This window comes from Coccidioides posadasii, chromosome 4 (assembly GCF_018416015.2).
Source record: "Coccidioides posadasii str. Silveira chromosome 4, complete sequence".
In the NCBI taxonomy this organism is placed as follows: Eukaryota; Fungi; Ascomycota; class Eurotiomycetes; order Onygenales; family Onygenaceae; genus Coccidioides; species Coccidioides posadasii.
This window is the reverse complement of record NC_089410.1, coordinates 3,169,650-3,195,465: the sequence shown is the minus strand read 5'-3', so window position 1 is coordinate 3,195,465 and position 25,816 is coordinate 3,169,650. Positions and strand designations below refer to the sequence as shown.

Genomic DNA, 25,816 nt, shown 5'->3' with positions numbered 1-25,816 from the left:
TGTGGTTGGTGTCTTGCAAGGATTTAAGCTTCTCCAAAACCCGGTCCAGATGCCTAATCGCGGGGCCTTTTTTGCAGCTTCAATATGGCGAATTGTCCAGGTCGTCTGGATAATTTGTGACAGGAGAAGTCGGTGAAACCGCCCAGACGGTTTCTCCTCTTCTAATCAAGTCTTTGGGTTGCAACTCGATATTCTAAAATTAGGACGGTTCGTCGCTTCTCCTCAGAGGCGCCGTGGCCTAGAACTTTAACTTCACACACGGCCGCGGCCATCCCGTGGAAAATATGGTCGGAACCCTGGGCCGTTACGAGCTATCCCAGGGGAACTTCAAATCAATCTCCAGGTATTATCTGCCCGAGGATTCACAAAATATGGCCCAAAACGTGTACAAAGTGCTGATGTGCAACTGTGCTACATCTCCTTCGAGTTACCCGATGAGCTTGCCCGTGTGTTGCAGATGGTGCGGGGTTCGCCATCATTAACGAGTTGAACAGCTCACACCTACTTTCTAGACCATCTTAGTTCAGACGCATTATTGATGACTATCAGCATCTTACGATGGGAACACGGCAAGCAGAATCGCCTTTTCCTCGTGATACTCCTTTCCCTCCTTTTAACCATTGCTTCTCTTATCCCTCTACTATCATCCTCTTGCGACGGCGATATCATCACGGTATGTATAACTTCGCCTACACACACACTAATCACACCCGCATGTGGTGCATGACAGGCTAGAGGTCCGAACCATAAAAAGCAATCAGGCTGGAAAGGTCTTCAGACAGAAATTTGAACTGGGAAACGGGATCGGAGGAAGATCTCGATTTAGCGGCCAGATTCCACACAGGTTCGATTCCCTCCGCCGGCGGTGTGCTGGACAATAGCGAACCTTCCGCCTCTCCCTAGTAACTACGGAGGGCGTACGTACATATGGATATATGTACGGAGTACACCTTTAAAAAAAAAAAAGACGAGAAAATCTCGATGGTCACGAGGGACTTGGATCACGATGCCGGCGGATGCTCGACCAACCATATATCATTAGCGCGAGAGCTAGCCGGGAGAGATGGATAATTACTCCGTAGTTATTTCCTTTCCAGTGGGGTGTCTCAATTTTTGTGGGCATGGCGCGGAAGCTGAGCCAGGGTAAATTCTTCAAGAGTCCATCGTGTCTAAATTCCAAAAGTGATGATATAAAGATAGTAGCATACGCTGGATCATCAAGTTCAATCTGTTCGAGAAGTGGAATCTGTGTATTTCCGACGTGTAAGCTCCATGGGCATGGCGGCTATTAATTAATACTTTCAGTTCCGAATGTGCACTTAATGCCGGTGTAATTGAATGCATTTGGAGCCATATTCGCACCAGGCCGCCCCCTCCTCGAAGAGCTTTTCCCTTGTGAACGAGCAGCGATGGCCCCTGTCCAATGGCTGCAGTCTCCGGAGCAGGACATACGGGTAGTCCGTAGAAGAAGAAGAAGAAGAAGGGTGGTATTATTAAATGGCCAGAATGGCTGGGCGTAACGGTTTCTGTGTACTCCGTAGATACGATTCAAAAATATAGAGAGAACCCCCCGAGACAGAAGATATGTCGCTCGACTTCGCGCTTCAACATTCTCCGGCTTTGGATGGCGGAGATGGCTTCGGTCCGACCAATCGTACGCCAGATCGCTGCATCTCCCGCCACCGCTGACAAAATCTCGCCAGCCGAAACTTCACCCAACTGACACGCGGAAAACTCCTCGAAGGTTGTTCCGGCATCAAGACCAAACATGTCTGCTCAAGCGGGAGCCGCTCAGGCCAAGGAGGATGAATCGCACAAGTACTGGGGGAAGGCCGAACAGCAATTCAAACAGTAGGTGGTCGCGTCCAAGTCGAAGTGATCCTCATCAACCATCCTTTTTTTTGCCCCTTGGCTTATCCCCGACGCGGGGCACTCTTTTATCTCCTGCTGTTGTCTGCCATAGTACCATTTCTCCTCGTTCTATCCTCTTATTGAGTTTATAAAGCGTAATCTTTGATTCGTGATCCTAATTCCTAGTCATCCACCCGGAACACCTATCACATCCTTGCTCACTGTCTAGCTCTATCAATGGCCGCATTGGTGGAAGCAATCATCTTCCGTTACATGTGCTCTGTAGGCGATTGATTGCTCCCCCCAGCTAACTCTTGAACCAGCAAACCCGCAAGCCAATTCTTCGATCCTTGTCAGGAGTTTGCCGACCGGAGTATCAAGTGCATGAGGCGCAATGCCGGTGATAGAGATATGTGCACGGATTATTTCCAGTGAGTTCGGCTATCTATTCTTTCGCTTGATTTTGAGCGGATTTGAGAAACATTCTAGCTACATGCCTCCTTTTTTTTTTTTTTTTTTTTTTCCTCTCAATAATTTCCCCTCTTCTCATACACTCCCAAGAACTTCGCCGCTATTATCCCGCCAAAGAAAACAAATATACTGACACACTTGTTATCAGAGCGTATCGCGACTGCAAAAAAGCCTGGGTAAGTTCTTTTCGGATTCTTAAAGTCCAAATCCCCTTGAGCGCACTGCTCCTGCCAGCTACTGCTACTGGTGGCCGGTCCTGGGGCTTTGTTGATGATCCTGCTCGGCATGTTTCCGTTTTGCGGAGCTTGGAATCAAATTTCGATGCGTGACTTGGTACCAAAGCTGACCGTGTGATAGATGACCCAAAGGAAAGAAGCAAGCCGCTGAAGCTGTGCGTTTGGAATCCTGTAGTTGTGGTATAGCCACAATATCTCAGAAGCGCCGCTCGAAGCCGCGGCTTCATCAGCTCAATGATCTATGCTGGGCGACTGGTTGTATGATAGGAAGTCCATGACCTTCAAGAAAGGTCGGAAGGTCAATGGAGAACTGGATTTACTGGCGTTATAAATAAGGAGGGTGCATTTAGCAGAGAATTTGATCCATTTTGACACACATGCGTTTATGAAGGGAGCAGCTACAGTACAGCTGAGCGTCTTTGCCGTGTTCAGTCGGGCAAATGCTCCTTTCACTCGCCTTTGAACCTCTTTGCCTCCGACTATTTTGGAATTTTCCTTTCGTACTGTGCTCTTCTTGCGACCGACAGTGAGTAAACAGCTGCTGCTGTCTGGTACATAAATATTATCTTTTTTGATTAAACTGTGCCGCGGCCGGTTGAAGGCAAGGAAGCCAATGCCTGATGTACGTAGCAAACAAGTAGACGTATAGTTTAGTGAGGTGGTAAACAGTCGACACCGTAGTAAATTCCTGGGTACTGGGGCCTTTTCCCGCATGCTGCATCTTTTCGGTTTGCTGAGGCCCAGAAAACAAGGTTCGCCGCGACTATTGCACCAACTCAACCAGCACGCTCTAAGTTGGGTGGTTGGCTACTTTCAAATAAACGAGTTCTCGAGCCAGAGCTAAGCTTCGAGAACTAGCGGATCATCCTTACACAAGCTCGCACATGAATGTTTGCTCGCGCATAGTGGCAAGCCTCTTTCTCTTTCTAGATATAAAATGTCTTCGGCTGCAGTGATTGAGCGCCGAAACAAGCAGATCCAGGATGCTGTTCAAGGAGGAAACTTGAAGCAGGCACTGCAGCTGTGCGAGAAGAGGCTGAAGAAGGGAGAGAACACCCCGTTTCTCAAGGCTGGTCTTCCTCTGCGTTTGTCGGTCCCGAATTCTATGCTAAAATGATATTGTGAAATTCCCCGCAGGCCTGGAAAGCCAATATCCTGTTCCACCATGCCGACGACGCCCATCGAGAGCGCGGGGTTGCGGAGACCCTCGAACTATGCAAATCCACGCCCGCCATCACTGACATCAATGCGTTGGAAATGCTTCAGAATACACTCGCCGGTTTGGAAGAACATACAGAGACGTTGCGCGAACTCTGGCAAAACGCCGCCAAGGCCAATCCACAAGACGAGGATATTCAATTGCGATGGTTTACACTTGCATCAGAAGCGGAGGATTGGAAGACCGCTCAAAAGGTATGCGGATGCGATCCAGGATTTTGGTCTTTGCTGCCTTTTCTGAGAAATCGGGGCCGGCTGATTTAATGTGCTGCTGCTTTTAGGCCGCGATGAGTCTTCAAATCAACTTCCCCAAGACAAGGAGATACTATTTCTGGGCCATATTCATGTGCTACCTCATCGCTGCGGATGCTGGCAGTTCACTAGCAGATAAAACACTTTTTGGCACGCTAGCATATCGGATGATATCCAAAGCCGCAGACAGCGTACCGACAGACCCTGTATGTATTGCCCGCTCTCCTTTCGTCCAAAAAGTGCCGGACTTTGTTCCCAAACCCTTCCCCCTGCGGTATAACAATAGTTCTTAACATATGTAGAAAGAGTTACTGAGCCCGGGTAGAGCAATTCAAACCCCCGAAGAGCTGTTGCTGCTCATTAAAATATACAGTCAGCAAGGCCGATACAATGACATTGTCGATATATTAAATAGCCAGCATCTAGGCGTTACCTCGCGCATCGCTCAGAGTGATTGGTCATTCGTGACAGCTAAGCTGGCGACTCTTGAGAAGGCGGCCCTGTGGGAGCAAGGTCTGTCCTATACGAAAGAGCTGCTCAGCCTCCCCGAGGAACTGGCCGAAGGGGGAAAGCTTCCTCCAAATTATGAAGAGAAGGATGATTGGCAGGTGTGGAGCTTGCTACTCACGGCGGTAGAGCATGTTCAAATGGAAGGGTAAGTTGATTGACATGTGTGACGGCTCTCTCGCGTCGAACCCGGCAATCTGACATATCGAAGGGCCTTCAAAGATGTGGAAGAGTTTATTGAAAATTATATCGCAAAACGACCGAAGTCGCGTAATGCGCAATTGGCACGTCTAGATCTCACTTCTCGCCAAGTATCGAAAGGCAAGCGTTTATCGCCGGCTGATCTACTGACGGGATGTAAGATCTATTTCGACAATAATAAGACGAAACTATACTGCTTTCACGATTTGCGAAGATATTTAACGATATTGGATGAGAGTTTTCGAGAGGAATTTCATTCGCATGTGGTGCAGCATGTTAGTATGGAGGCGCCAAATGGTGATAATACAGCAGTATGAATTCCTTTCGGCCGTTTTCGATGTGAACGCTGACGATAATAGGCGGATTATGCATCCAAAACCATTCCTACAATAAACGCTCTGAAATTCGAGTACTGTTTCCGACTTTCCGTGAAATCTGAGGCAGATCCAACTTCACAGGCCAAAGATTTTGCACGCCGCTGTCTTCAGCTGTTCCGAACTTCTAGACAGGCGAATCTTGCTGAAGCATCACCTTCGACCATTGAAACCCAACCTAGTGACGATTTCTGTCTGTTGGCAGCCATGAGCTTGATACGTGTGCATGAAGAGACCCAGGATTCGAAGCCATGTCCGAGTACAGTCTTGACCCAGGCTGCTGGAATTCTTGAACATCTGCTTCTCAAATCCCCTCATAACTATGAAGGTCTTCTTCTACTAGTGCGGGTATACCTGCTTCTCGGCGCCGGCTCGCTGGCGCTCAAGACGTTCGCCCAGCTTTCCGTGAAGCAAATTCAATATGAAACCGTTGCTCATAACGTCTTTACTCGCATTTCGACCATTCACCCACAAGCCGGCCCCCCTTTTTCCAGTTTGGAGAGGAAGGATTTCGACCCTCAAACGGCACTGAGGCAAGCGTTAATTTTTTACCGGAATGCAGTGAGCTCCACAGCGTATTCCCTTAGCGCTGGACTTGACCACGGTAGCTATGTAAATGTTGAAGGAAGCATTGACTTGCAAAGGAGTTTGAAACATAGCATATGCAGGAAGTTATGGGCATTGGAGGTGCGGAAGATTCAGCGTTTAGCAGGCGGTCCATCCGTGAAACAATACGATCAGCTCGGTGAGTTATAGTTCCGCCTACAAACCACGATGCATCGTTTTTAATGGTAGAATAGTGTGCAATATGGAGCCCATCATCGATAAACGCACTTTTGACGGATTTATGAATTGTGAACTACCTGGAGATCCGATATTTGAAGAGCACGTTCGACTTGGACCATTGCCTCGAGTAAGCCTGCCCAACGATTGCGGGCACCCAACGCTGCTACTAACCGGAATTTCAGGAGCGAGCCGTCAAAGCTATGGCAGTAACAGATACGCTGCTCAACTATGTATACACTGATTCGTCCTTGAGAGAACGGCTGTTAGGTCAAGTCAACAATCTTGCCGGTTCGCATCTCGACCTTCCAGACTCCGAACTTACACCCACGGAGATAGATAACATCAAGATTCACCATCTCACGATCAAATTGATCTCGGCACTCAGCCAGAAGCCGACAGCGTCGGATACTGCCTTGTTTGATGCTACCAGTTCTGAGATCGAGGCCTGGTTGAGCGACAAAATCTCATCCATGTCTGCCTCTAACGTCACTGATATTCAAGGCACAATAAATTTAACACCTAGCGATCCTTCTACATCGTCTCCGGCCCCGTCATGGGTCTACTTACACGCAAACATCTCCTTGCTGGAGACCCTCAAGGCTATCTCTCTGTTTGTCTCCTCTCAGACGCAAGCTAAAGCAAAGTCAAAGTCATCGGGTAGTATTCCAAAAGAGAAACTCGACTCGCTGAAAGCATTGACCAAGAAACTTGCCGATATTATAACAATGAATACGCGTATATTAAAGACTCGTATTGCCGAATCCGGGATGTTAGGCCAATTGGTTTCTATAGTGACTACAGGACCGAGTGGAAATACGGACGGTCTATCGGCGGAGATTGAGGAGATGATTGATACGTCATCACTGGAGCTATTCTGCGGTTCTTTGATGGAAAGCTGGGATGAAGCACTTGATGGGGTGCTTCTGATCTGCTCGTCTGTCTGAAAGAAAAAAAAAAAAAAATTGTTGAATGGGGACCTCGTAGCCATTGTCCGTTGTTCGAAGACAGTGGCTAGACTATAAACTGTTCTAAGCGCAGCGCATTTCATCGCTCATTTGTAGCGACATACATAACGTTAAAAAGGCTGAGTTGATTTCATGCACTCAAGATCATCCATTGATATTAAGCAGTCCGAAAACCACTGACGCCAGTAAAAAAAGATAAGTATGAATCTAAACGCAAGAATAAATCGTCCGCATAGTGTAAACCCCCCACATCTAATCCTGTCGTCCCTTGAGCAGCCGTTTTGTGACCTTATCTTTCTCTATGATGTATACATGGGCGCCCCAACCTGATAGAGCATCCCGGTCGACAGCGTTCAGAAGAGCTTGCGAGATGGTCTCGAATAGGTCCTCGGGACCCTATTTACGACTGTCAGTATAAGAATAAAAGCTAAACGACACATAAAAAAAAAAAAAAAAAAGGTACCAAATCAGGCTCCCATAGCCCCTCGCACATTCCGAATAACTGGTCGCTGGCTGTGCCGCTGACAATAAAGTCCTTTGCGAAATCAATGCATCCAATGCTGTCAAACCCACAGATAAACGGCTTTCCCGTCGTGTGGTTGATGCCCGCCAACACGGGACTGACGAACCATGGGCCAAACCGCTTCTCGTACAGACTGGACGAGACGAGGTTGGCCAAGGTCTGGGGTGCTATCTGTCTCTCCTCCCGCAAGCGGTAGAGGTTGACTTTGTAGCGCAGCAGGTCTGAGACGGAAGCGACGTCGGTTGCGAGGCCTGTGAGGCCTAGGTATGTGGAGGGAGCGTAGTTGAAGATTTTGGGGAAGTTGTTGGACACGGTGAGGGCCTGCATGCCGAGACGGAGATCGCAGGCTATGGCGACGCAGTCTTTGCCGACCATGGCGACGCAGGCTCCGCCATCTGGACGATTGCAGCTATTAGTGGTGTGGATAGGCGTGAATAGGGAAGGGGGACAAGTGTACTTATGTCGAATGGAGATGCCTGTGAGTGTGGAGGTCAGCTGGCTGCTTTGTTGGTAGAAGAGAGGCTGGGCGCGCTCACCATGACGGTCTAGAGATTGCGGTGCTGAAGAAGAAGTAATTGCAAATCCTCAAAGGGACCACGGTGTCAATGGAGTATCTTTGAGGAGCGGGTGCGGTGCCGGAGTGGTGGGAGGGTAGATGAAATGTAGGAAAAGAGAGAGAGAGAGAGCGGGAGGGAGATGATGTTTGGGGGAAGCTTCAAGAGAAGCTCGACTGGGCGTTTCTGTTCTTAGCTCCAGCCAACCAGCCAGATGACGATTGGCCCGCTGCCTGCTCGTCCTGCAACGGCCCTCGAGACAGCAACATTGACAACAACGGCATCTTCGGTTTGTATTTAATGTATTTATTCTTGTCTTTGAGTCTGTGATATCCCGACATTTCTATTTAATCGGCATTCCACCTCTTCTCGCCGTTTCCTTCCCCCCAAATCCAACCCTTTGCCCCGCCACTCCATCCGCGCCGCATAGTGATATCCCGCTAAAGGATATCTTGAAGGAGTTTGGAAGCCGGCTTCAGCTGCGGGATCACCAACATGGCATCGCACGTGGTGGTGATTGACTCTACAGCTCGAAGAGCCACCGTCAAGGTCACGCCGGCCAAACATCTCAGCGATGTCTTAGGAGAAGCGTGCGCAAAGCTAGGTCTCGATGCTACGCAATATGGCTTGAAGTGAGCGTGCTCTACCTTTATTTGCCTTTCCCGCCGTTTGATGCTAATGACTATGGCTCCAGGCATCAGAAGAAACAGGTGGATCTCTCACTCTCCATCAGATTATCTGGCCTCAGCTCCGGGGCCAAGCTCGAACTTGTACAGCTCTCTCGTTCACCTTCAGTCGTCTCCATCGCACTCCAACTTCCCGAGTCAGAGGCGAAAGGCGTGCCCGGTGGTCGGCTGACGGATAAGTTCCCAAGCAGCACCACTCTCTGGCTCGTACTACGCAAGTTTGAATCTGGGGTGGCAGGAAATGGAACGACGAGAAACCTAACCGCGCGGGGAGCTCCAAACACGACATCGGGCACATCCGGGTCGGGAAGGCTGTTCTATGAAACTCCCGTGATCCAACTTGTAGGAAGAGAGCTTTCTTCTTTTACAGACCTTCAGAGGACCCTGGCTCAGCTGGGATTGAACAGCGGAAGTGCTCTCCTCAGGCTGAGTTTTCGCACCACGGACCGACCCCTGGAAGAGGCTATGAGCGAGATCGATGCATATTTCAAGTCTGTTGATGCCGAGGAGACGCCGCTAGACAAGTCTCCACCAGTTTCCGAGACTCGCATCTCTTCTGGAACGGGAGAGAGCGCACGTGAGACAACGTCGCAAGCTACTCCGTCCAACACCGATCTTGTGGCTGCGGGAAGCGCAGCAATTGTGCCTGAGTCATCACAATCCGTCTCAGAAGAACCGCAGCACCCTCTTGTATCATCTCGACCGGTTACAATTTTCGCTCCCCCATCAAGTACAACCCCTCAATCGGCTCAAACACCATATAACGAAGAAGATTATATACCTACGGTTGACCATGCGAAGGCGCATCAGCATCGACTGAACCTGGCTGGTCGTAACAAACGACTAGCAGGAGACGCCGAACTCGCCGCACAAGAGTCTGCGGTCAAGGAGAAGCTAGCCAAAGTCACAGAAGTCGACGTTAAAGTTCGATTTCCAGATCAAAGTCAGGTGGTGTCTAAATTCAACCGAGAGGATACGGCTGGATCACTGCATGCATTTGTTCGAAGCTGTCTTGACGCTCCTCTTGCGAAAGAGGAATTTTCTCTCTCCTTCTTCCCCAACGTCTCGCACGATCCCGTTGCACACAAGGGACAGGTAATCATTCCCGACACACCCGATAAATTCCTCATTGCAGATCTCAGAATGAATGGCCGCGTCCTGGTCAACTTTTTGTGGAAAGATCACGCTGCCCTCGCCGCGCGCAGCGCAGGAGTTCCCCTACTTCTCCCCGAGCTCAGGGAAAAGGCGAGCCAGATCAAAGTTAAAGACGTCGCCGCCGTCCCGGCGGAGGGCCGCGAAGAAGACAAGAGATCATGGCTGAGGAAGCTCGGGGACGGGGGTGATAAGGGTGGTAAGAAAGGTGGCGGAGGTGGTGTCCCGAAATGGTTGAAGTTACCTGGGAAGAAATGAATAAAACAATATAATAATCCCTTACAGACGGGGATAAGACTTTTTTTTTGGCTTATTATTTCTGTTGCCGCGATGAATTGGTTCTGATGACTTGGGAGTTTCACGACGGGGTATGGTTTTGTTATGAATGCATGATTTGTACACTTACAGAAATGAACAAAATAGCCTACATTAGATTGGCGAGCTCGCTGATAATGAAAAGCAACGCCGTCATTTGCCATAGGTAAAAGAAGTCCTTAAATTGACAGATTGAGTCCCCCGGAAGTAGTGGTGCGAACATGGCTGGCTTCAAAAGAATTTTTTTTTTTTTTAAAAAAAAAAAAGGAAAAAAGGATATCAGGGAATCATGTCATTATTGATTTTGGTTTCGGTGATTTCTAGCTTCGATTTGTCGACGGATGGGTGCGATTTAAACCACATGAAATAAAAAAAAAAACATAATCTCGAAGCCCATCGTCAAAAAACAGATGCCCCACGAAAAGTTCACCGAGCCCTGCGCCTTGTTTCCCAGTAAGAAATCGAGGCTTCCCTTCTCTCTCTCGCCTAAGAAAAGGTCCAGATGTCGCATAACACAACTCTCTGCCCGTCTCTCGATGGCACACGCAAGGCCATGGACTCTTTGCACTACGACCACCCCAGGCTACTGCTGCCCCCTCCACATCGCAGAGTCGGATTTAGTGAGCACCAGTCCGTCTGGCCTCAGCGATGACCTTCTGCATCTCGTCGACCTTTCTCTTGGCACGGCCGAAGGTACCGAGCTAGTAGCAAAGGAAAAAGGCGAATGTCAGTAAACGTCACGCAATTCCCTCAGTGTATTCGAGTAAATTGGACCGGGGGGGAGTTGTTGTTGGGCGACTTGGAATCCCACTGCTTCATATGGTTGGAAAAGCATCTCATGCACTTCTCTCTCTCCCCCTTCTCCAAGATTTCCAAAGTCATCCAAAGCACCAACATCGCATCATCCCCTCCCCCCAAAAAGCCCAAAGAGGATATAAAAAAGGGAGTGGAGGAGGGGAAAAGCCCTTACTCTCTTCTTAGCCAACTTCCTGGCACGCTTATCCTGGGAGTTTCTCAACAATTCGATGACGCGGCGCTCATACGGTGCGAGACCAGCGACTTCCTTGACGATCTCTCGGACGAACGCGGTACGGCGGGACAAGGCACCCTTTCTTCTCGAGATGCGGGGGCGCTTCTCGATGGCGGAGGTTTTCTAAATATCACACACAATTCCCCATCATTAGCAAAAAAAAGGTTCTATCCCCATCGTTTCCCTTGATTCTCCTTTTTCTTTTCGAAAATTGTATTTCCCAAACAATGGGCGCTCGCGCTGGCGCCAGCTTGGGTGATATTTTTTGTGTGTGTGCTGTGTGGGGAGGACAGGGAGACGTACATGGCCCTTGTTCAAGCCGAGAATGAGTCCGGAGCGTTCGTTCGCCATCTCGAATGAATTGTGACGGGAACCGGTTGGTGGTGTTGACTGTTGGAGATGGGGCGGCGTTTGGTCGTCGATGGCCGGTTTGTCGTTCGAGAGACGGAAGAATTCGTTGTGCACAAACAGGACTGTCTGACTAATTGGCTGGCTTTGCGGGTTGGTGTGGGCACAACCAAATTAGGGCTTAGGGCTTAGGGCTGCGAGGTTCGAGTTGCTCGAAAAAAGTCAAAAGCTGCAAAAAGGTTTCATTTTTCGCCCCAACGATCATACAGGTAAGCAGTGAATCGGCGAGATATCTATGGAGTACGCAGTACAGGCCTTCGATTGGCTTGGTTCTAAAGTTTACAAAGTAGATGAAGTTCATCGAGGTCTCTTTCGCCGTCATGAAGTTGAGTAACGGTATGTCACTACTTGGCTAGGCTTGTTCTCTAAAGCTAGACTTTATAGATCGACCTCATGTATACTCCGTAGCAGAAAATGTCTTTAAAGGAACGGTAGTTGATTGTAGGAGGGAAAAAAAAAGAAAAGAAAAGAAAAGAGGTAAGGTACTCAGCCGAAATATGTAATTCTTCATTGATTATTGTCGGGGAATATCATACCTCATCAATTAATTAAAAAGGCTTTGAATAGGACGAAAAGGCAAAAACCCAATGCAAACAAAGAGGGGATATCATTTATGATGTTGCAGAGGACCTCACAAAAGGTGCTCTGTACATAGCGGAACCGATTCAGATACCAGTAACAGAAAGAGGGAGGGAAGTTATATGGGGAAAAAAAAAGAAGAATAGTAAGCAAAATCCGTGATCCAAAATGTAGTCTTTTTCTTTTATCGCTCCCTCGCAGAACAGAACTCTTCAATCAGCCTTTCTAAATCTCTCAGTTTGTATGGTTTCGTCATATATCCCGCCATCCCAACGCGATTTGCCCGGTCCAGCGCTTCGTCTGTCACATCTGCGCTGACTGCAAACACCGTTGGGGGTCCAAGCGATACCGGCTGTGACGTTTGGCCAGGGCCATCTGCATTGAGATCAATATTCGCAAGACGCTCGCGGTACTCCTCTACCAACGCAAAGATCTTCTCCGTTGCTTCGTATCCATCCATGTCAGGCATCCAAAGGTCCATCAGAACAAGGTCAATGGCTTTGTAATCCTTGGTGGAAGGAAGAGTCTTGTCAGCTTCCTGGTCAGAGTCCGGCGGTGATTGAGTTTGAGTTGGATTTGCGGGGTCCATGGCCAAGGTACTGTGGTTGCTGGGGGGCTGGTTTACAGGTGTATTGGGTAAGGTGATATCGGAATTGCTTCTCGAACGGGTCGAAATAGGCGCGCTTGGTGTTGACGGAGGAGGCGACGAGGCTTGGCTTGATAGGATTTCGCTCACGATCCGTACTGCCTCTTTTCCGTCAAATGCCTCGTAGACATCGCTATAACCAAGTTTTGCCAACATATTAACCAGTATTCGACGGTTGATCTTGTTATCTTCCGCAACAAGGAATGTCAAGGGGTGTCTTTTGGCCAACGTCTTATCACATGTATGCCTCATAAGCGGTATCGGTTTAGAGTTTCCAGACAAGCGGCGTATCATTTGACTCTGATGAACGCCGTTCTGCTGACCGGGATCCTTCGTGTCAGGCAGCGTCGGCGAGGCCAGAGGCGAAGAAACTTCTCCATTTATTTTTGGCTTGGGCTGATCGGTAGGGGGGCTGTGTGCACCATCAGTCCCCACGGACGGTGCAGTAGATCTAGGTGTTGAGCTGTTCGTGTAAGGGGTGGGTGGACGGCTGACGCTATCGCTAGGGAACAAGGGAAGCCGAATTTGGAACTCTGAGCCACGATTCGGCTCCGTCGTCGATGAGCGAACGCATACTAGATCTCCGCCGAGCTTTCGAGACAGCCCCTTAGCGACCATCAAACCCAACCCGAGTCCTTCTTTGCTTCGTGTAGTCGAGCCATCTTCACGGGCCCAGGGTTTGAACAGCTTTGGCAGAAAGGCTTCCGGTATACCCGTTCCGGTATCCTTGACGTTGATCAAGACACAAGGCGGTTTGCCGCCGACTGTGACGGCGACGGTAATTTCTCCAACTTCGGTGAACTTGAGGGCATTCAGGAACACGCAAGAGACAAGTTTCGTGAGGTCCTTTTCATCGACACATAGGCTCTCTGGGACCGATGGATCCACCCACCAGTCGATGTATTTTGTGGAGGCTTGACCGTTGCAACCCAGCGTCTGTACTTCAATTCTTTCACCACAATCTGTGGACTCGACTCTGGCTGAATCCGGGCGGCCACCCACTTGAAGCGACTCGTTGATGACCAGGCGAAGCAAGTCTCGGACTTTTGTGTAGTGCAAGACCATGGGCGGAAAGACAGCGCGTAAGGGACGCGACGACTGGGATTCACGAGTTGTCGACGGGCGTCGAGCGACAGCATCCAACAAAGCGTCGTCCATCGCATCTTGAGGCGTAGAGTGTACGATCTTGTCACTCTCTTCGATCGCACTTCTTAACTCTGCAGTGCGAGGAGAGACTCCACGGCGGGACGAAGGGGTGCATCGATGTTTCGGCGACGATGAGGACTGCCAGTCCATTGGAGTGCTTCGCCTGCGTTTGTAGGGGTTGACCATGATATTGCTGCCTTCGATAAATATGTTTGGGCGATTTTCATGTGAGTCGCCGCTTGATCGAAACGAGCCGTTTTGCATCTCTTCGTCCGCAGGGTTCTGGGGGGTATCAGGGACCTGCATGTTCAAGTTGTACGCATGGACGATATTATCGGCCGCTTCAATGGCCCGTCTGGCGCTATCTGTAGAAACACGTCAACAATCAACTGGCCATGCCAATGTTTAAAGCGTGGGCGAAAGGGGGGTTGGGGTTTCGGTTTCCCTGCTGACCTTGAACCGCTTCGATGTTTTCGCGAAATTCAGTAAACATTGGGACCAAGCTGGGATCCAGCTTATTCTCAAGCTTCTCCTGAACGGTAGCATGCATGATATCTAACATACCGACCACACCCTGCATTGGGGTTCGAAGCTCATGTGATAAGCTTCTTGCATACGGTTTAAAAGCTGGAGCAGCCATGGGATTGCTCTGGTTTACAACCGTTTTTGTGGGCTTGCCCTGCAACAACCTCCTATCGAGCTCCTCCCACCTTTGAAGGTGTGGAGGTTTCCTGTGGCCTTCATCGACGGCTATATGCTGAAGTATCAAGTCTTCCAGGGAATGGAGAATCATTTCAAGATACGGCCACGAGACGTCCCGTGAGAGCAAGCCCTCCGCCGTCCACAGCATGCCTACATGAGCGAAACACCTCCCCGCTGAGAAGAGAGGAACAGCAAGATAGGCTTCGACGGGGAAAGGCAGTCGATCCGCATCTTTCCCGATAACAGCAGGCAAGCTCTCCGGCACCAGACAGACCTTGTCGTGATTCATTGAAGTACAGGGGATATCCCAGGACAGATATCTGTAATCTCTATGCATCGCTTGAAACCCCTTGCCGTCGTTGTAGTAGACAGCCACACCTAGCAGAGAAGAACTACGTTCGTCCAAAGACAGCATCTCAACGTCGGTGTCTTCATCATCATCATCATCATCATCATCCTTGTGGCTTTCCTTGGCGACGAACGCACACTGAGCATGACAGATCGTGGTCAATCCTTCCATGAGCCGGGTCCAAAACGATTCGGTGTCGGCATCCCTCAGCTCATCCTTGAGTGCGACGAGCTGCTCGATGGCGTTGCTCTGACCCGCCTCGAAGAAACGGGAGACATAGTCAATGGGCTTGATGGGGGCCTTGGGGACGACTGCTTCGGGTGGTGAGCTGGAGATAAGGGCAGGATCGGGGTTTGATTCGGCGGGGTCGTTTGACGCAGCAGCGTCGGACTCATCCATCGTTGTCCGCCAACTATGGAGGTAGTAGTGCTGAGGGTCCAGGGCGGGAGACGATGTGTGGGGGGAGAGGAGGGGAGGCAAAAGACGTGGAGAAGAGAAATCGTTATTGACAACGAAGAGCTACGGTCGAAAGGTGTTCCCGAATCACGGGGCGGGATTTGAAAGATGCTAGTAACGGTGCGGAGCGATGGGTCAGCGGAAGAAGCAAAACATTGGACAGTGGGCGTGCAGAATAGAACGGGTGAGTGACGGTGGACGGGGGGATTCCTGCCGAAGGGGGACGAAAGATGGCCAGCTGAAGTATTGACGTACAGGTTTTGACGATCATCCGGATGGCCAATGTTTTAATAAGAGGTGCATGAAGCTTGGAGGGACAGCGGGCGTTGTGAGTGGACATGCAGGACGGCGGGAAGATGCAGAGCCACCGCGACCACCACGACAGACAAAGGGAGACACGCTAGCTCATGGATTCCATACAGCTGGGCGGGGCGTGAGAGGGAGCGAGGATGCGAGAGCACAGCAGGACAGGAGACGATGACTGGAGAAAGTGAGAGTGTAAAGAGAGAGTGAGTGAGAGTGAGAGTGTAAGAGAGAGAGTGAGAGAGAGTGAGAGAGAAGAACTGGGGATTTGGCTGTTGAGGGGGACGGAAAAAGGCTCGAGAAGGGGCAGCCTGCTTAGTTAACGAGTCCTGGCTTCGTCTGGAATCCGGCCGGTCAAGAACTAGACCAGCCCATATCCGCCGAGCAGGCCAAAAAAAAAATAAAAAAAATAAGAAATAAAAAAATAAAAAAACAAAAAAAAAAAAAAAAAAAGGAAAAAGGAAAAAAGAAACAAGTAAGTTATCGAAAGATGCTATGTAATATCTCGAAAAGTAAAACTCTCTGGGATCGTCCCGGCTATGGAGTACGGACGATATCCTCCATCTGCAGTGCACACCTTCACACAGGCGGGCGGCTACAGATGCATTGCGTCCTCGAGTCGGACTGACCACCAATCCTTTTCCTCCCAACCCACCTGGAAACACAAAACACACCCCCCCACCTCTGCTGAACAGTGAGCCCAGGCTGTGCCCTGACGCTCGTACTCCGTACAGAGGAAAAACGAGTTGGATGAATTACCCTCTTCAGATGATCCGCAAGTGCGTCCAGGCAAAGCCGCGGCGCCATGGCCGGAGATACGAGAGATCTCGCGATAATTCTGCTACGGGCAGCCGAAAACCCCCCATCACGGTCACACACACCTAAACATGCCCTCGATCTGGGTTCCTCCACTTGAGTTTTGGGGCCCTCTGAAGAGTGGGATTGTTTTGTGGAGCACGGCGACTTGGAGCTTTGAAATCCGGACCACGTTCCGCGTCTCCTTTTTGCTTTAAATTGTTCTTGTTCTATTTTACTTATTCATTTATCCATTCTATCTTTATTTATCTCTACTTATTTATTCATTATATCTTTATTTATCTTTAATTATTTATTTTTTATTTATTTAGGAAAACGAAGCAGCAGAAGTGCGAGCGAAGAAGCGTGCCGAAAGGGCCCGTCACCATAAATCGCCTCCTCCACCCGGGGCGAAGCGCAGACCAACCCTCCGAGGGCTGCCAAAAAGGACAAATGAACTTATGAAAAAGGCTGAGAAGCGCGGGAAGTCAAACAAAAAAAAAAAGAAAGAAAGAAAGAAAAAAAAAAACCACAGGAAAACCGACCAGAATCTAGACCATTCGAGGAATAGACGGCAAATCCGTTTTCTCAGCCACCGTCGTCATGCCAGCCAATCGCCCGGCTCGTTGCTTCGGACAGAAAGAGTCCCCTGCACGGCCGCCCGGAAGCTCTGTGTGTCGCTCGACCGCCAGCCAGGGCGACGCCGTCCGAACCGTCCAGGGCATGGGGGGGGAATCCCAGCTGTCCCCATGTCCCAGATCAACGGCCCTCCGCCGCTCCCCGGCTTTGCCGAACCTTCTTCAGAAACATGAATAAAAAGAAAGAAAAAAAGAAAAAAAAAAGAGGAAAAAAGGAAAAAAATTGGGAAAAAAAATTGGGAAAATTGGGCAAAATGACAAATAGGACAAATGGAGAGAATGGAAAAATTACTCAATAGAAAAGAATTTTCAAAAAAAAAAAAAAAAAAAAAAAAAAAAAAAAAAAAAAAGAGAAAAAGAAAAAAGTAACAAAATCTATTTCAAAAATTCAAGCACCGAAGCTAACCCTAGCAAGTCTATCCAACTGTTCGGAAACGTAGTCTTTGTATTTTTATTAGGTGGTGGCTTTTTTTTTTTAATAAAAAAAGAAAAGAAAGGAAAAAAGAAAAAAAAAGAAAAGAAAAGAAAAAGGTATCATGGAGAGCGAAATCAATCAATGATCTTGCCCATTGAGCAGAACAAGATGCCTCACAACCTCGACGACCTCATCCTCGCTTATATCCAGGTCAAGGTTGTCCAGCCTCCTTGCAAGCGCCTTATCAAGTAGCATCCTCAGCCGCGAGACAAGCACCCCGATTCTAGCCCAGCCTCGGAGTGACAGCCATCCATCGACCACAAGACCGCGGCCATGTGTGTCCAGAGTAATTGGCCCGCCAAAAAGAAGCAGCGAGTAAGCATTGAAAGCTGTGGAAGGATCATCAGCATTGGTGGCGACCAAAAAAAAAAAAAAAAAGGAAAAGAAAAGAAAAAGAAAAAAGGGAGGTACGGAGTACGGAGTAGTTATTTCACTTAACGGGGAGACCAAAAAAACAAACATCAGAACTTACGGGTTAAATCGCGGACAAACACCTTAGTCGTCGCCATCTTCGAAAAATAACTCACGTATGCCGCCGCTCCCGAGAAGCTCTGCGCGTCGAACAGCGCTGAGCTGGGATGCACAAACACGCGCCCGTTCTCCTCGTTGAAGTACTTGATCGTGCGCGCTTCGGGATCGACTTCGATCGTCCCCGTCATCGACGCGGCGAACCTCTTTTCTGGGAACGATATTGAGGCTACCTGAGGATTGAATGCTCCAGCGATCAAAGCGCGGAGCAACTGCCAGTTTGTGTTATGCCGGTTCCACCGGCGTTCGGACAGTTCTCCATCGCCTCGGTAGCCAACTGGCAGTATGCCAACCTCCTTTAGCGAGGTCAATAGCTGGGCCCGATTAGAAGTGATGTCACGAAGAGTCTGGGGGACCAGAAAATTGTCGTTACACCAAGCCAGTGTCCTCCGATAGCCCTGTAACTTGACTCGCTCTGACCACTGTTGATACGCCACCATGTCAATCAGGAGGTCCCCGTCTCCGGTTGAAAAACTGGCCCTTGCGGCCTTTGCTTCGTCTCGTTGGTCCTTCGGCGATGCGAACGGGCTCTTAGCGGTCAGGATGGCAGCTATGCTCAGGCAAGCCTCTAAACATCCAAATATAACACCAAACACCATCAGCTTGGCACAGCGCAGGTCGGCTGGGATTATGGACAGGTATCGGCCGAGGACGGTTAGCTGATCGTTGTCCAGTGCGCCTATGCGATGAAGCGTGCCTATAGCGCCTTTCACAGCAGCTGTGTCCGGCGGGGTGAGGGTCTTTGCGAGGAAACCGGCTACATCGTCGATACCCTTCATTGCTTTGACAGACAGACAAAGCTGTTCCAGCGGAACCCGCTGTATTTCCGGAGCGGGCCTGGGGGCCATATTATTCTCCGCGTTTCGAGTGTATAACTTATAACAGGTGCCGTTTCTGACTCGCCCCGCTCGACCTCGGCGCTGCTTGCAGGCAGCCTGGGACGCCCAAGTCTCCTCGAGCCGGACAATGTTATCCGCCGGGCTGTAACGCGTTTCCTTGACTCTACCGGTGTCGATGACCGCGACAACGTCTTCAATTGTAATGGACGTTTCAGCAACATTAGTTGCGGCAATAACTTTACGCTTCCCTTTCGGTGCGGCTAAAAACACCCTTTTTTGCTCGTTCGGCGTAAGTGATGCATGCAACGGTAGCAGATGAGCGAACGAGAAATCCCGCATGGTTGCTAAACACCGATCTATTTCCATCGTCCCCGGCAAGAAGATCAAGATGCCCCCGGGTTGATCCTGAAGCTGGGCGTCGATATGGCGTACGGTGGCCGCGATCAAATGATAGCTAATTCCTTTCCCGAGTCTCTGCAGAGCCTTGCCCACGGACAACTCTTCCCGTTCATCGAGGGTCCCTGGAGATTCATCCCAATTCGACAAAACACTCGCTTGGTTCAAATCCGTCAATTGGACAACCTGACCAATGTAGATATCTTCAACGGGGAAAGTTCTCCCTGCGATATTAACTCGGCCAACCTGATTCTCACCGCCAAAATACCGTACGAAGAGGTCCGAGTCTAGTGTCGCACTCATCAGAATGAGCTTCAGGTCACGTCGGGCCTTCAATGCTTCTTTCAGGATCGCTAGAAGGATGTCTGTATCCAAACTTCGTTCGTGTACCTCGTCAACCACGACGTGAGTGATGTCGGCGAGAGATTCCGCAAGACTGTTGCCACCGACTTGTAGACGACGTAGAAGCACACCAGTTGTCATAAAAGTAATCTTCGTAAGCCCAGACTTAAATTTGCTATCTCCTCGAATGATATATCCAACCTCGTCCCCGACGGCCGAGCAGCGTTCAGCGCTGACCCGATCAGCAAGGCCCAGCGCGGATATACGTCTTGGCTGTGTGCAGACAATATTCGCTGTCGAACCGAGGTCGCGTCGAATCATATCATCAAGCAGAAACTGAACGGACTGCGTACTTTTACCACTCCCAGTCTCTCCGGAAATAATTGTCACCTGGTATGTGTTCACGGCTTGCACAATTGCATCCTGCATGGCCCAAGCCGGAAGACACTTTCTGGCGATGATCATCTTCTGCTGCTCGGGGCCCCTATGCCTGGATTCCCACGCTTCACGAATGCCCGCTTTCTGCTGGGCTCCTCCTTGCACCTTGGTCCGATGCGGAAGTGTTCGGGAACCTTTTAGGCTGGCTGGTCTGGCGTGTTCATTAACGACCCTCGACGGGGTATCGATAGATATATTCCGTAACTTCCCAGGATTTTCGAGAATACGAGGTATCTTTTCCTCTAGCCAGTCTACCAGGTTAAAGACCATCGGGCCCCCAAGCAAGTTCTCATAGGCATATTGGATAGCCTCTCTGATTGCGCTGAGGCGTATATAAGCTGGTATTTTTTTGGATGATATGGTGAGAACCAGAGGGCAGATAGGGTATGAAGCGATAGCTGGCTTCTGGAACTGATAGGCTACAGCATACTGCGAATGCAACTGGTCTGATATGATTTCGCACTTATTGCTCGACAGCTTTTTGTATTTTTCACCATATATTGCCTCCAGAGTCTGGTTCTCCTCTTCCCATGCGTCACGTTCGCTTTCAGGCAATTCGCCACTTGGGAAAAAATCCCCACTGTCGACAAGCAGGCTTTGAAGACATTCTGCTGCTTTGAGCTCATCATCATTGTTATCCTCAAGTGCTTTTGCGCATAGATCAGTGGAGTAGCCGGCCAACGCCAGCCGTTTTATTTTAGATTCCCGAGCCAGGTCACCACTGGCAAGGGTTACGCCGGCCGAATAACCCTCCGGAAGACTCCATTTCGGGAGATCGTCCTCCGGAACGTGTATCAATAACCACTCTAACGCTTCTTCCCTATCCTTACATTCCGCCACAGCTTCTTCAACATGGCTCTTGCGGAATCCTAGATTGCTGAAGTCGTCCACGATTCTTTTCTTTTCAGAATCATGTATCTTAACTCCATAGGGGTTCCAAAGGGCGCTTTGCCTGACCAAATCTTCGATCTTTCTGCGTGTTTTCTCGCCCATTTCAATCTTGGGCGCCTTTTGCCAACGAATACCAGGGGGAGGCTTGTTGTCACCACCGGCGGAGCCCAATTGCACAAGTGGTTCCTTTTGCTTCAACTTACCCTTGCTATCTTGCTCAGCCTTGCGCTTCGTGGAGTCGGCGACAGCATTTTGGTGCTCTTGCTGCGCAGTAAAGGGATCGGATTCATACATCCAAGCCTTACCCGCTTTTACGTCGTCCACCTTGAGTTGGGCAAATTCCTTTTTCCAAAGATCACGATAGGTGGGAGGCATCATCATATGTAGATTCTGCATGCTACACACGCGAAATAAGGCATAAGATGCCGCAAAATGACGTGCTTCCAGTGCAGTGGGCTGAGCGGCTAGTTTGCTGTGCGCTTGAGGAAATCGCATTGGGGGAAGCGTCACCGTCTCCTTAGTCTTGGGGTTTGTCTTCTTTAAGATAACGCTGGATATAAAGCCGTCCGGACTTTTGAACTATAGCCAGTGAGCTTCTGTAAATACCAAAAACGTTTAAGGCGATCCAATCTCGAGTCTGCAAGGACTTACCATCGTATACTCCGGCTTTTCCCATTTCTGTCTCTGACAGTGCTCTGAAAGCATGTTCACGGGCAGTTTCCCCGTCCATGATGCGCCGCCTATAATCGATCTGACGGTTGGTTTCTTAGGTTGTTCCGTTTCACCACCGGCAGACGATTCACCGCCAGCCTTCTGGCCTTTGGATTTGCCTTTCGCATTCTTGGAGTCTCCCCCCGCTACAAAATCATCGATGGAAATTTCTTTCGGCTGTTGCTTTGGTGGATTATTCGATTTTCCTCGACTGGCACCGCCCCTTTTCGGGGCCATCGTAAAACCGGATAAAAGGTGTCCCACCCCGGAGCCGTTGCGACCTGATACCTTGTGCTGTTTGGTCTCGATGGCTTCGGCAAGACAACTTTTTGATATTCACGGAATCGGATTAGTCAGCATCATCTTGGGATAACTTAGTCCGACCCCAGCCTTCGACAGCCTTCGAAGACGGACAAGCATTGTTGAATCTTTTAGGTACGAGACACGGAGGATTTGTGACATCACCAGTAGCTTTCAAATAATGCCTGCGACACCGCAAACGAGTGAGAAGGACGCGGAGAGAGCCGCAAGTCCTGAGATGGCTGGAAAGACGACCAATGCCTGTATTTCTCCATAGCAGATGGCCCACAGGATACAGCCGGCAATTTCTGACCTGACTCTTCTGTAGTCACGGTTCTAATGTCTAAAAAGCCAAAAGATTCTACCAATAACCCAGAGCTATCGCGAGACAGAACAAAGTTCCCCCGAGCCTTCCAGAGTCGAGATGCACTGGGCGCCTATATCGAGAGACCAGAATCTTCGCCGGGAATCGTGTATCATACTGACGACTTCGTCGCGATAAGTGATCTCTATCCGAAAGCTAGCATTCATCTTCTTCTCTTGCCGAGGGATCCATCGAAATATCGCCTCCACCCGTTCGATGCATTTGAAGACCATGAATTTTTGACAAAAGTCCAGACAGAAGCCCAAAAGCTTCGGAAGATAGCAGCATCAGAACTGCGGCGTCGTTATGGCAAATATTCTGTGTCGGAAAAGGCTCGCTCGGAAGCCATGGATGCCGATCCCGCTCCTGACGAGCTACCCCCCGGGCGGGACTGGGAGAAAGAGTTAATGTGCGGCGTGCATGCTCACCCATCGATGAACCACTTGCACGTCCACATCATCTCCAAGGATAGATGTAGCCCGTGCCTGAAGCACAGAAAGCACTACAACAGTTTCTCCACACCTTTTTTTGTTCCCATAGATGATCTGCCACTCGACCACCACGACGCCAGGAGACACCCCGGAAGAGAAGGCTATCTCCAGCAAGACTTAAAATGTTGGAGATGTGGATCCAACTTCGGAAACAAATTTGCGTTACTTAAGGATCACCTCAATCAAGAATTCGAAACATGGAAGTGCTATTAGTGCCGATCCTCCAATTTTGCATTTTCTATTCTACGGGAACTAAGGTACAGACCAACCCGCCATGTTTACTCTTGGTGGAGCTCATGTTTAAGTCCGGAGAACTGGGATCTCGAGATGATTGCACCTATTCCCAGGATTTTGCTCTTCAGCGAAAGGTCTTTCGCGCTACTTTTAAGTCTTCAATCTCCTTCTTGAGCTGCTGGCACTTAGGTAGCACGAGAATGTCTTCTCGAGCAATATCTTGAAGGATGTCCGGGGGCAGTTGCTGGTTAGAAGTTGCCGACAATAAACTTGAACGGCGTTGTGGGACCTGTCAAGAGATGGTTGCGTATCCCTTGCGTGGTTACGGTATCGATGAGCCGCTTATGACTAGTATCATAGGATGACTCCAAAATATCGTGGATGTCTTAGGCCGCGTTATCCGCGTTACGCAACGGATGAGTGTCTCAGATCCTTTTTCTTGATACCCTAAAGTACCCTGTCGCCTTTCTCAATGCAGGAAACCTCAACCTTGTCGAAATGCCCTTGGCTTTGCATGTTCTGACTGTGAGTCAAGGTTGGCCATATATTTATTCTTATTATACAAGTCTGATCGGATTATACTCACAAATTTTCTAGTTTGTTACCAAATAAGTAGTCCTCTTTATTTTACTCTGCCAGGTAATTGCACTGTCAATACACACTGGAAGAGTAAAATAAAGAGGACTGCACGCGCTCTTCGGCGTAAAAGGACGTGAACTCTGTCGAGATGAATTGATGAATCACGATGATGGTGTCGCTAACATATGCGAGAGAGATGACTCCCCGCTTGGTTGACTGACTTTTCATGAGAGTCGATAACAAAGACAGATTGAATGGTCCCATTTCGAAGCCCTTTGAGCCATTATATACACTCTCGATCAATTCTAGAATTGACCTAAAAACTTGTACTGACTGAGATTGCGAACTACATTCCAGCCCAGCTTGATGCCAGATTTCTTGCCTTTCAACATGTTAAGACAGCTTTTTCTCCCCCCTTATCCACAAAATCTGGTATGGTAAAGACTCCCAAGGTGCTGTTACCCTCGGATCGAGGTCCTTGCAACGTTGAAGAATATTCTGAATCGCTATTTTGGGACCACTGCCAGCATAGTCGAACGCGGTTTCTTCATATATCTGAGGATCATCCCCTGAACGACCCGAATATCTTCCTTGAATGTGACACCTTCAACCGTATTGGTGAAAGGTCTGGGGAAGTCAATTACACTCAAATAATCTAGCCCCTAGGTCTGACGAAGAACGTCTTCGGAGAAGATGGACAGGCTCGGACTACCCTTGGTTTCTTTGGGGCGACAGATTCACCGCTCTGTGGGCCTTAAGACAGTTAGAAAAGCAAACCCGCAACTTGTGAAAGCATTCCGCATATCTCTATCAAAATCTCCGTTAGCGATATCGCGGCTAGTTTGCCAACTTCTATGTTTCGACTTTTTCCATTCTTCACATGCTCCGGGCTTGAGTTTAGTACAGGGATGACGGACATCTTGATGCTTTCCACTATCGCATCTTCTCTTACGCCAAATCTAAAATCTTTTGGGGAGTGATATGAAATGTGAAAGATAGAGGGAAAAAACAAAGTGATGTAACAGCTCGAACCTGGTCTACGCAAAGGTATGGCAATCGCCTGTTTCGACCGGAAACTTCGGCAAAGCTCCCTTTCTCACCCTCTATGGCGATGAATCAGCCCTATCAATCACTATTGTTGTGTTTGCATCAGTTGTCGGTCAAGGACCTGATTTCCCTATACCCAACACTTTTGCTCGTGCTTGCGCTCCAATAATTATTGATCCCTTCATCATTACCATGAGCAATGCAGTGTATTCATATACTCCTAAAAGGTCCATTTATTCCTGCCAACCCTTCTAGTGTAGTCCTAACTTAACCAAGTCAACATTTCCACAATATATACACATCCTTCAAATCCTATTCTCTCTGTGTTCTCGTGTTTGTCGAGATTTGCCGATCAAACAGAGCCGGATCGCGGAAGAAACATATGTGCTTAACTTCACCCTACATACCAGATAGATAGACCCTCATTCTTCTCTGCGACTCTTCTTCAAATTGTCTCTAAGATGCATGCAAGATATAACCTCTCAACTTAGAAGAAACAATCAAACAAAAAGAACTTTCATCCTGTGCAACCTCACGAACGAGCTTAAATAAGCTTAAAATGGTCCTAAGCTTGGCATCACTCTTTCTCCCTTCTGCCACTAGAGAGGACCCGTATTAGATGAGAAGGCCTCAGCAGCTACTCGCCAACTCCCATTGACGTGAGTATCGAAAGGAAACATAAGCTCGCAGAAGACTCATACAATTCAATTAATCATAAGGAAAAACTAAGGTTCTAAATAAAAGCAAAAAGAGAATACCTCACAAAGACCAATCTGATAACCCATATTAGAAACTGAATTCAGTCTCCCAACCCCAACCCATGCCCAGAGAAGACTCCCATTTTTCCCACCCTACCTTGAATCCTTTGCTCTCACCGAATACGCCACATAATATGAACTCCATCGCCAATCCGATGGAACATATGAGATCCAATTGCACCGCAAAGATAGACATAGGAAATCCACACTGGGGGAGTCCAGAAAAAAGAAAAATAATCGAGCCACGACTCTGATCCGTGTTGTGTCCACAGTACCATGT

At 49.0% G+C, this 25,816-nt stretch overlaps 8 protein-coding genes across 8 annotated transcripts; 4 read left to right on the top strand and 4 right to left on the bottom strand.

The window, feature by feature from the left end:
• The first annotated feature begins 1,739 nt into the window (after positions 1 to 1,739).
• On the top strand, positions 1,740 to 3,046 carry COX23 (Mitochondrial copper homeostasis protein). Its single transcript, XM_066125674.1, has 4 exons — positions 1,740 to 1,851; positions 2,175 to 2,282; positions 2,471 to 2,498; positions 2,680 to 3,046. The coding sequence occupies exons 1-4, from the start codon at positions 1,769 to 1,771 to the stop codon at positions 2,707 to 2,709; spliced, it is 249 nt and encodes an 82-aa protein (XP_065981758.1). The 5' UTR covers positions 1,740 to 1,768; the 3' UTR covers positions 2,710 to 3,046.
• Positions 3,047 to 3,495: 449 nt separating this feature from the next.
• On the top strand, positions 3,496 to 6,840 carry D8B26_007905 (uncharacterized protein; the record flags this gene model as incomplete). The annotated part of the gene is made up of 8 exons (XM_003067381.2): positions 3,496 to 3,627; positions 3,696 to 3,971; positions 4,058 to 4,234; positions 4,331 to 4,683; positions 4,747 to 5,047; positions 5,096 to 5,855; positions 5,911 to 6,023; positions 6,079 to 6,840. The coding sequence occupies 8 exons, from the start codon at positions 3,496 to 3,498 to the stop codon at positions 6,838 to 6,840; spliced, it is 2,874 nt and encodes a 957-aa protein (XP_003067427.2).
• PUP3 (proteasome core particle subunit beta 3) lies at positions 6,841 to 8,070 on the bottom strand. The gene is made up of 4 exons (XM_003067380.2): positions 7,921 to 8,070; positions 7,842 to 7,860; positions 7,325 to 7,779; positions 6,841 to 7,257 (listed from the first exon to the last, which is right to left on the bottom strand). Exons 1-4 carry the CDS (start codon positions 7,921 to 7,923, stop codon positions 7,114 to 7,116), a joined length of 621 nt encoding a protein of 206 aa, XP_003067426.1. The 5' UTR covers positions 7,924 to 8,070; the 3' UTR covers positions 6,841 to 7,113.
• Positions 8,071 to 8,182: 112 nt separating this feature from the next.
• D8B26_007903 (uncharacterized protein) lies at positions 8,183 to 10,244 on the top strand. Its single transcript, XM_003067379.2, has 2 exons — positions 8,183 to 8,570; positions 8,633 to 10,244. The coding sequence occupies exons 1-2, from the start codon at positions 8,434 to 8,436 to the stop codon at positions 10,032 to 10,034; spliced, it is 1,539 nt and encodes a 512-aa protein (XP_003067425.2). The 5' UTR covers positions 8,183 to 8,433; the 3' UTR covers positions 10,035 to 10,244.
• Positions 10,245 to 10,368: 124 nt separating this feature from the next.
• RPL36 (60S ribosomal protein eL36) lies at positions 10,369 to 11,579 on the bottom strand. The gene is made up of 3 exons (XM_003067378.2): positions 11,425 to 11,579; positions 11,062 to 11,244; positions 10,369 to 10,792 (listed from the first exon to the last, which is right to left on the bottom strand). Exons 1-3 carry the CDS (start codon positions 11,470 to 11,472, stop codon positions 10,709 to 10,711), a joined length of 315 nt encoding a protein of 104 aa, XP_003067424.1. The 5' UTR covers positions 11,473 to 11,579; the 3' UTR covers positions 10,369 to 10,708.
• Positions 11,580 to 11,937: 358 nt separating this feature from the next.
• D8B26_007901 (uncharacterized protein) lies at positions 11,938 to 16,177 on the bottom strand. Its single transcript, XM_003067377.2, has 3 exons — positions 15,663 to 16,177; positions 14,354 to 15,518; positions 11,938 to 14,265 (listed from the first exon to the last, which is right to left on the bottom strand). The coding sequence occupies exons 2-3, from the start codon at positions 15,348 to 15,350 to the stop codon at positions 12,293 to 12,295; spliced, it is 2,970 nt and encodes a 989-aa protein (XP_003067423.2). The 5' UTR covers positions 15,351 to 15,518; positions 15,663 to 16,177; the 3' UTR covers positions 11,938 to 12,292.
• Positions 16,178 to 16,297: 120 nt separating this feature from the next.
• Positions 16,298 to 21,410, bottom strand: D8B26_007900 (uncharacterized protein). Its single transcript, XM_003067376.2, has 2 exons — positions 18,091 to 21,410; positions 16,298 to 17,947 (listed from the first exon to the last, which is right to left on the bottom strand). Exons 1-2 carry the CDS (start codon positions 21,344 to 21,346, stop codon positions 17,697 to 17,699), a joined length of 3,507 nt encoding a protein of 1,168 aa, XP_003067422.2. The 5' UTR covers positions 21,347 to 21,410; the 3' UTR covers positions 16,298 to 17,696.
• A 769-nt stretch (positions 21,411 to 22,179) lies between these two features.
• On the top strand, positions 22,180 to 23,637 carry HNT3 (aprataxin-like protein). The gene is made up of 2 exons (XM_066125673.1): positions 22,180 to 22,326; positions 22,392 to 23,637. The coding sequence occupies exons 1-2, from the start codon at positions 22,245 to 22,247 to the stop codon at positions 23,129 to 23,131; spliced, it is 822 nt and encodes a 273-aa protein (XP_065981757.1). The 5' UTR covers positions 22,180 to 22,244; the 3' UTR covers positions 23,132 to 23,637.
• Positions 23,638 to 25,816: the final 2,179 nt, after the last annotated feature.

What these genes read in the sequence shown, in the direction of transcription:
- HNT3 (XM_066125673.1), top strand. Translation starts at nt 22,245, where the DNA reads ATGCCTGCGACACCGCAAACGAGTGAGAAGGACGCGGAGAGAGCCGCA. An exon ending in TGGAAAGACGACCAATGCCT is followed by an intron (nt 22,327 to 22,391) that starts GTATTTCTCCAT and finishes ACTCTTCTGTAG; the next exon opens with TCACGGTTCTAATGTCTAAA.
- D8B26_007900 (XM_003067376.2), bottom strand. Translation starts at nt 21,346, where the DNA reads ATGTATGAATCCGATCCCTTTACTGCGCAGCAAGAGCACCAAAATGCT. An exon ending in GTTTGTCCGCGATTTAACCC is followed by an intron (nt 17,948 to 18,090) that starts GTAAGTTCTGAT and finishes ATCCTTCCACAG; the next exon opens with CTTTCAATGCTTACTCGCTG.
- D8B26_007901 (XM_003067377.2), bottom strand. Translation starts at nt 15,350, where the DNA reads ATGGATGAGTCCGACGCTGCTGCGTCAAACGACCCCGCCGAATCAAAC. An exon ending in AAACATCGAAGCGGTTCAAG is followed by an intron (nt 14,266 to 14,353) that starts GTCAGCAGGGAA and finishes GTGTTTCTACAG; the next exon opens with ATAGCGCCAGACGGGCCATT.
- COX23 (XM_066125674.1), top strand. Translation starts at nt 1,769, where the DNA reads ATGTCTGCTCAAGCGGGAGCCGCTCAGGCCAAGGAGGATGAATCGCAC. An exon ending in GCCGAACAGCAATTCAAACA is followed by an intron (nt 1,852 to 2,174) that starts GTAGGTGGTCGC and finishes CTCTTGAACCAG; the next exon opens with CAAACCCGCAAGCCAATTCT. An exon ending in ATGTGCACGGATTATTTCCA is followed by an intron (nt 2,283 to 2,470) that starts GTGAGTTCGGCT and finishes ACTTGTTATCAG; the next exon opens with AGCGTATCGCGACTGCAAAA.
- D8B26_007903 (XM_003067379.2), top strand. Translation starts at nt 8,434, where the DNA reads ATGGCATCGCACGTGGTGGTGATTGACTCTACAGCTCGAAGAGCCACC. An exon ending in GCTACGCAATATGGCTTGAA is followed by an intron (nt 8,571 to 8,632) that starts GTGAGCGTGCTC and finishes CTATGGCTCCAG; the next exon opens with GCATCAGAAGAAACAGGTGG.
- RPL36 (XM_003067378.2), bottom strand. Translation starts at nt 11,472, where the DNA reads ATGGCGAACGAACGCTCCGGACTCATTCTCGGCTTGAACAAGGGCCAT. An exon ending in TCGGCTTGAACAAGGGCCAT is followed by an intron (nt 11,245 to 11,424) that starts GTACGTCTCCCT and finishes TGTGATATTTAG; the next exon opens with AAAACCTCCGCCATCGAGAA. An exon ending in GGAAGTTGGCTAAGAAGAGA is followed by an intron (nt 10,793 to 11,061) that starts GTAAGGGCTTTT and finishes CTTTGCTACTAG; the next exon opens with CTCGGTACCTTCGGCCGTGC.
- PUP3 (XM_003067380.2), bottom strand. An exon ending in GGCTATGGGAGCCTGATTTG is followed by an intron (nt 7,258 to 7,324) that starts GTACCTTTTTTT and finishes AGTCGTAAATAG; the next exon opens with GGTCCCGAGGACCTATTCGA.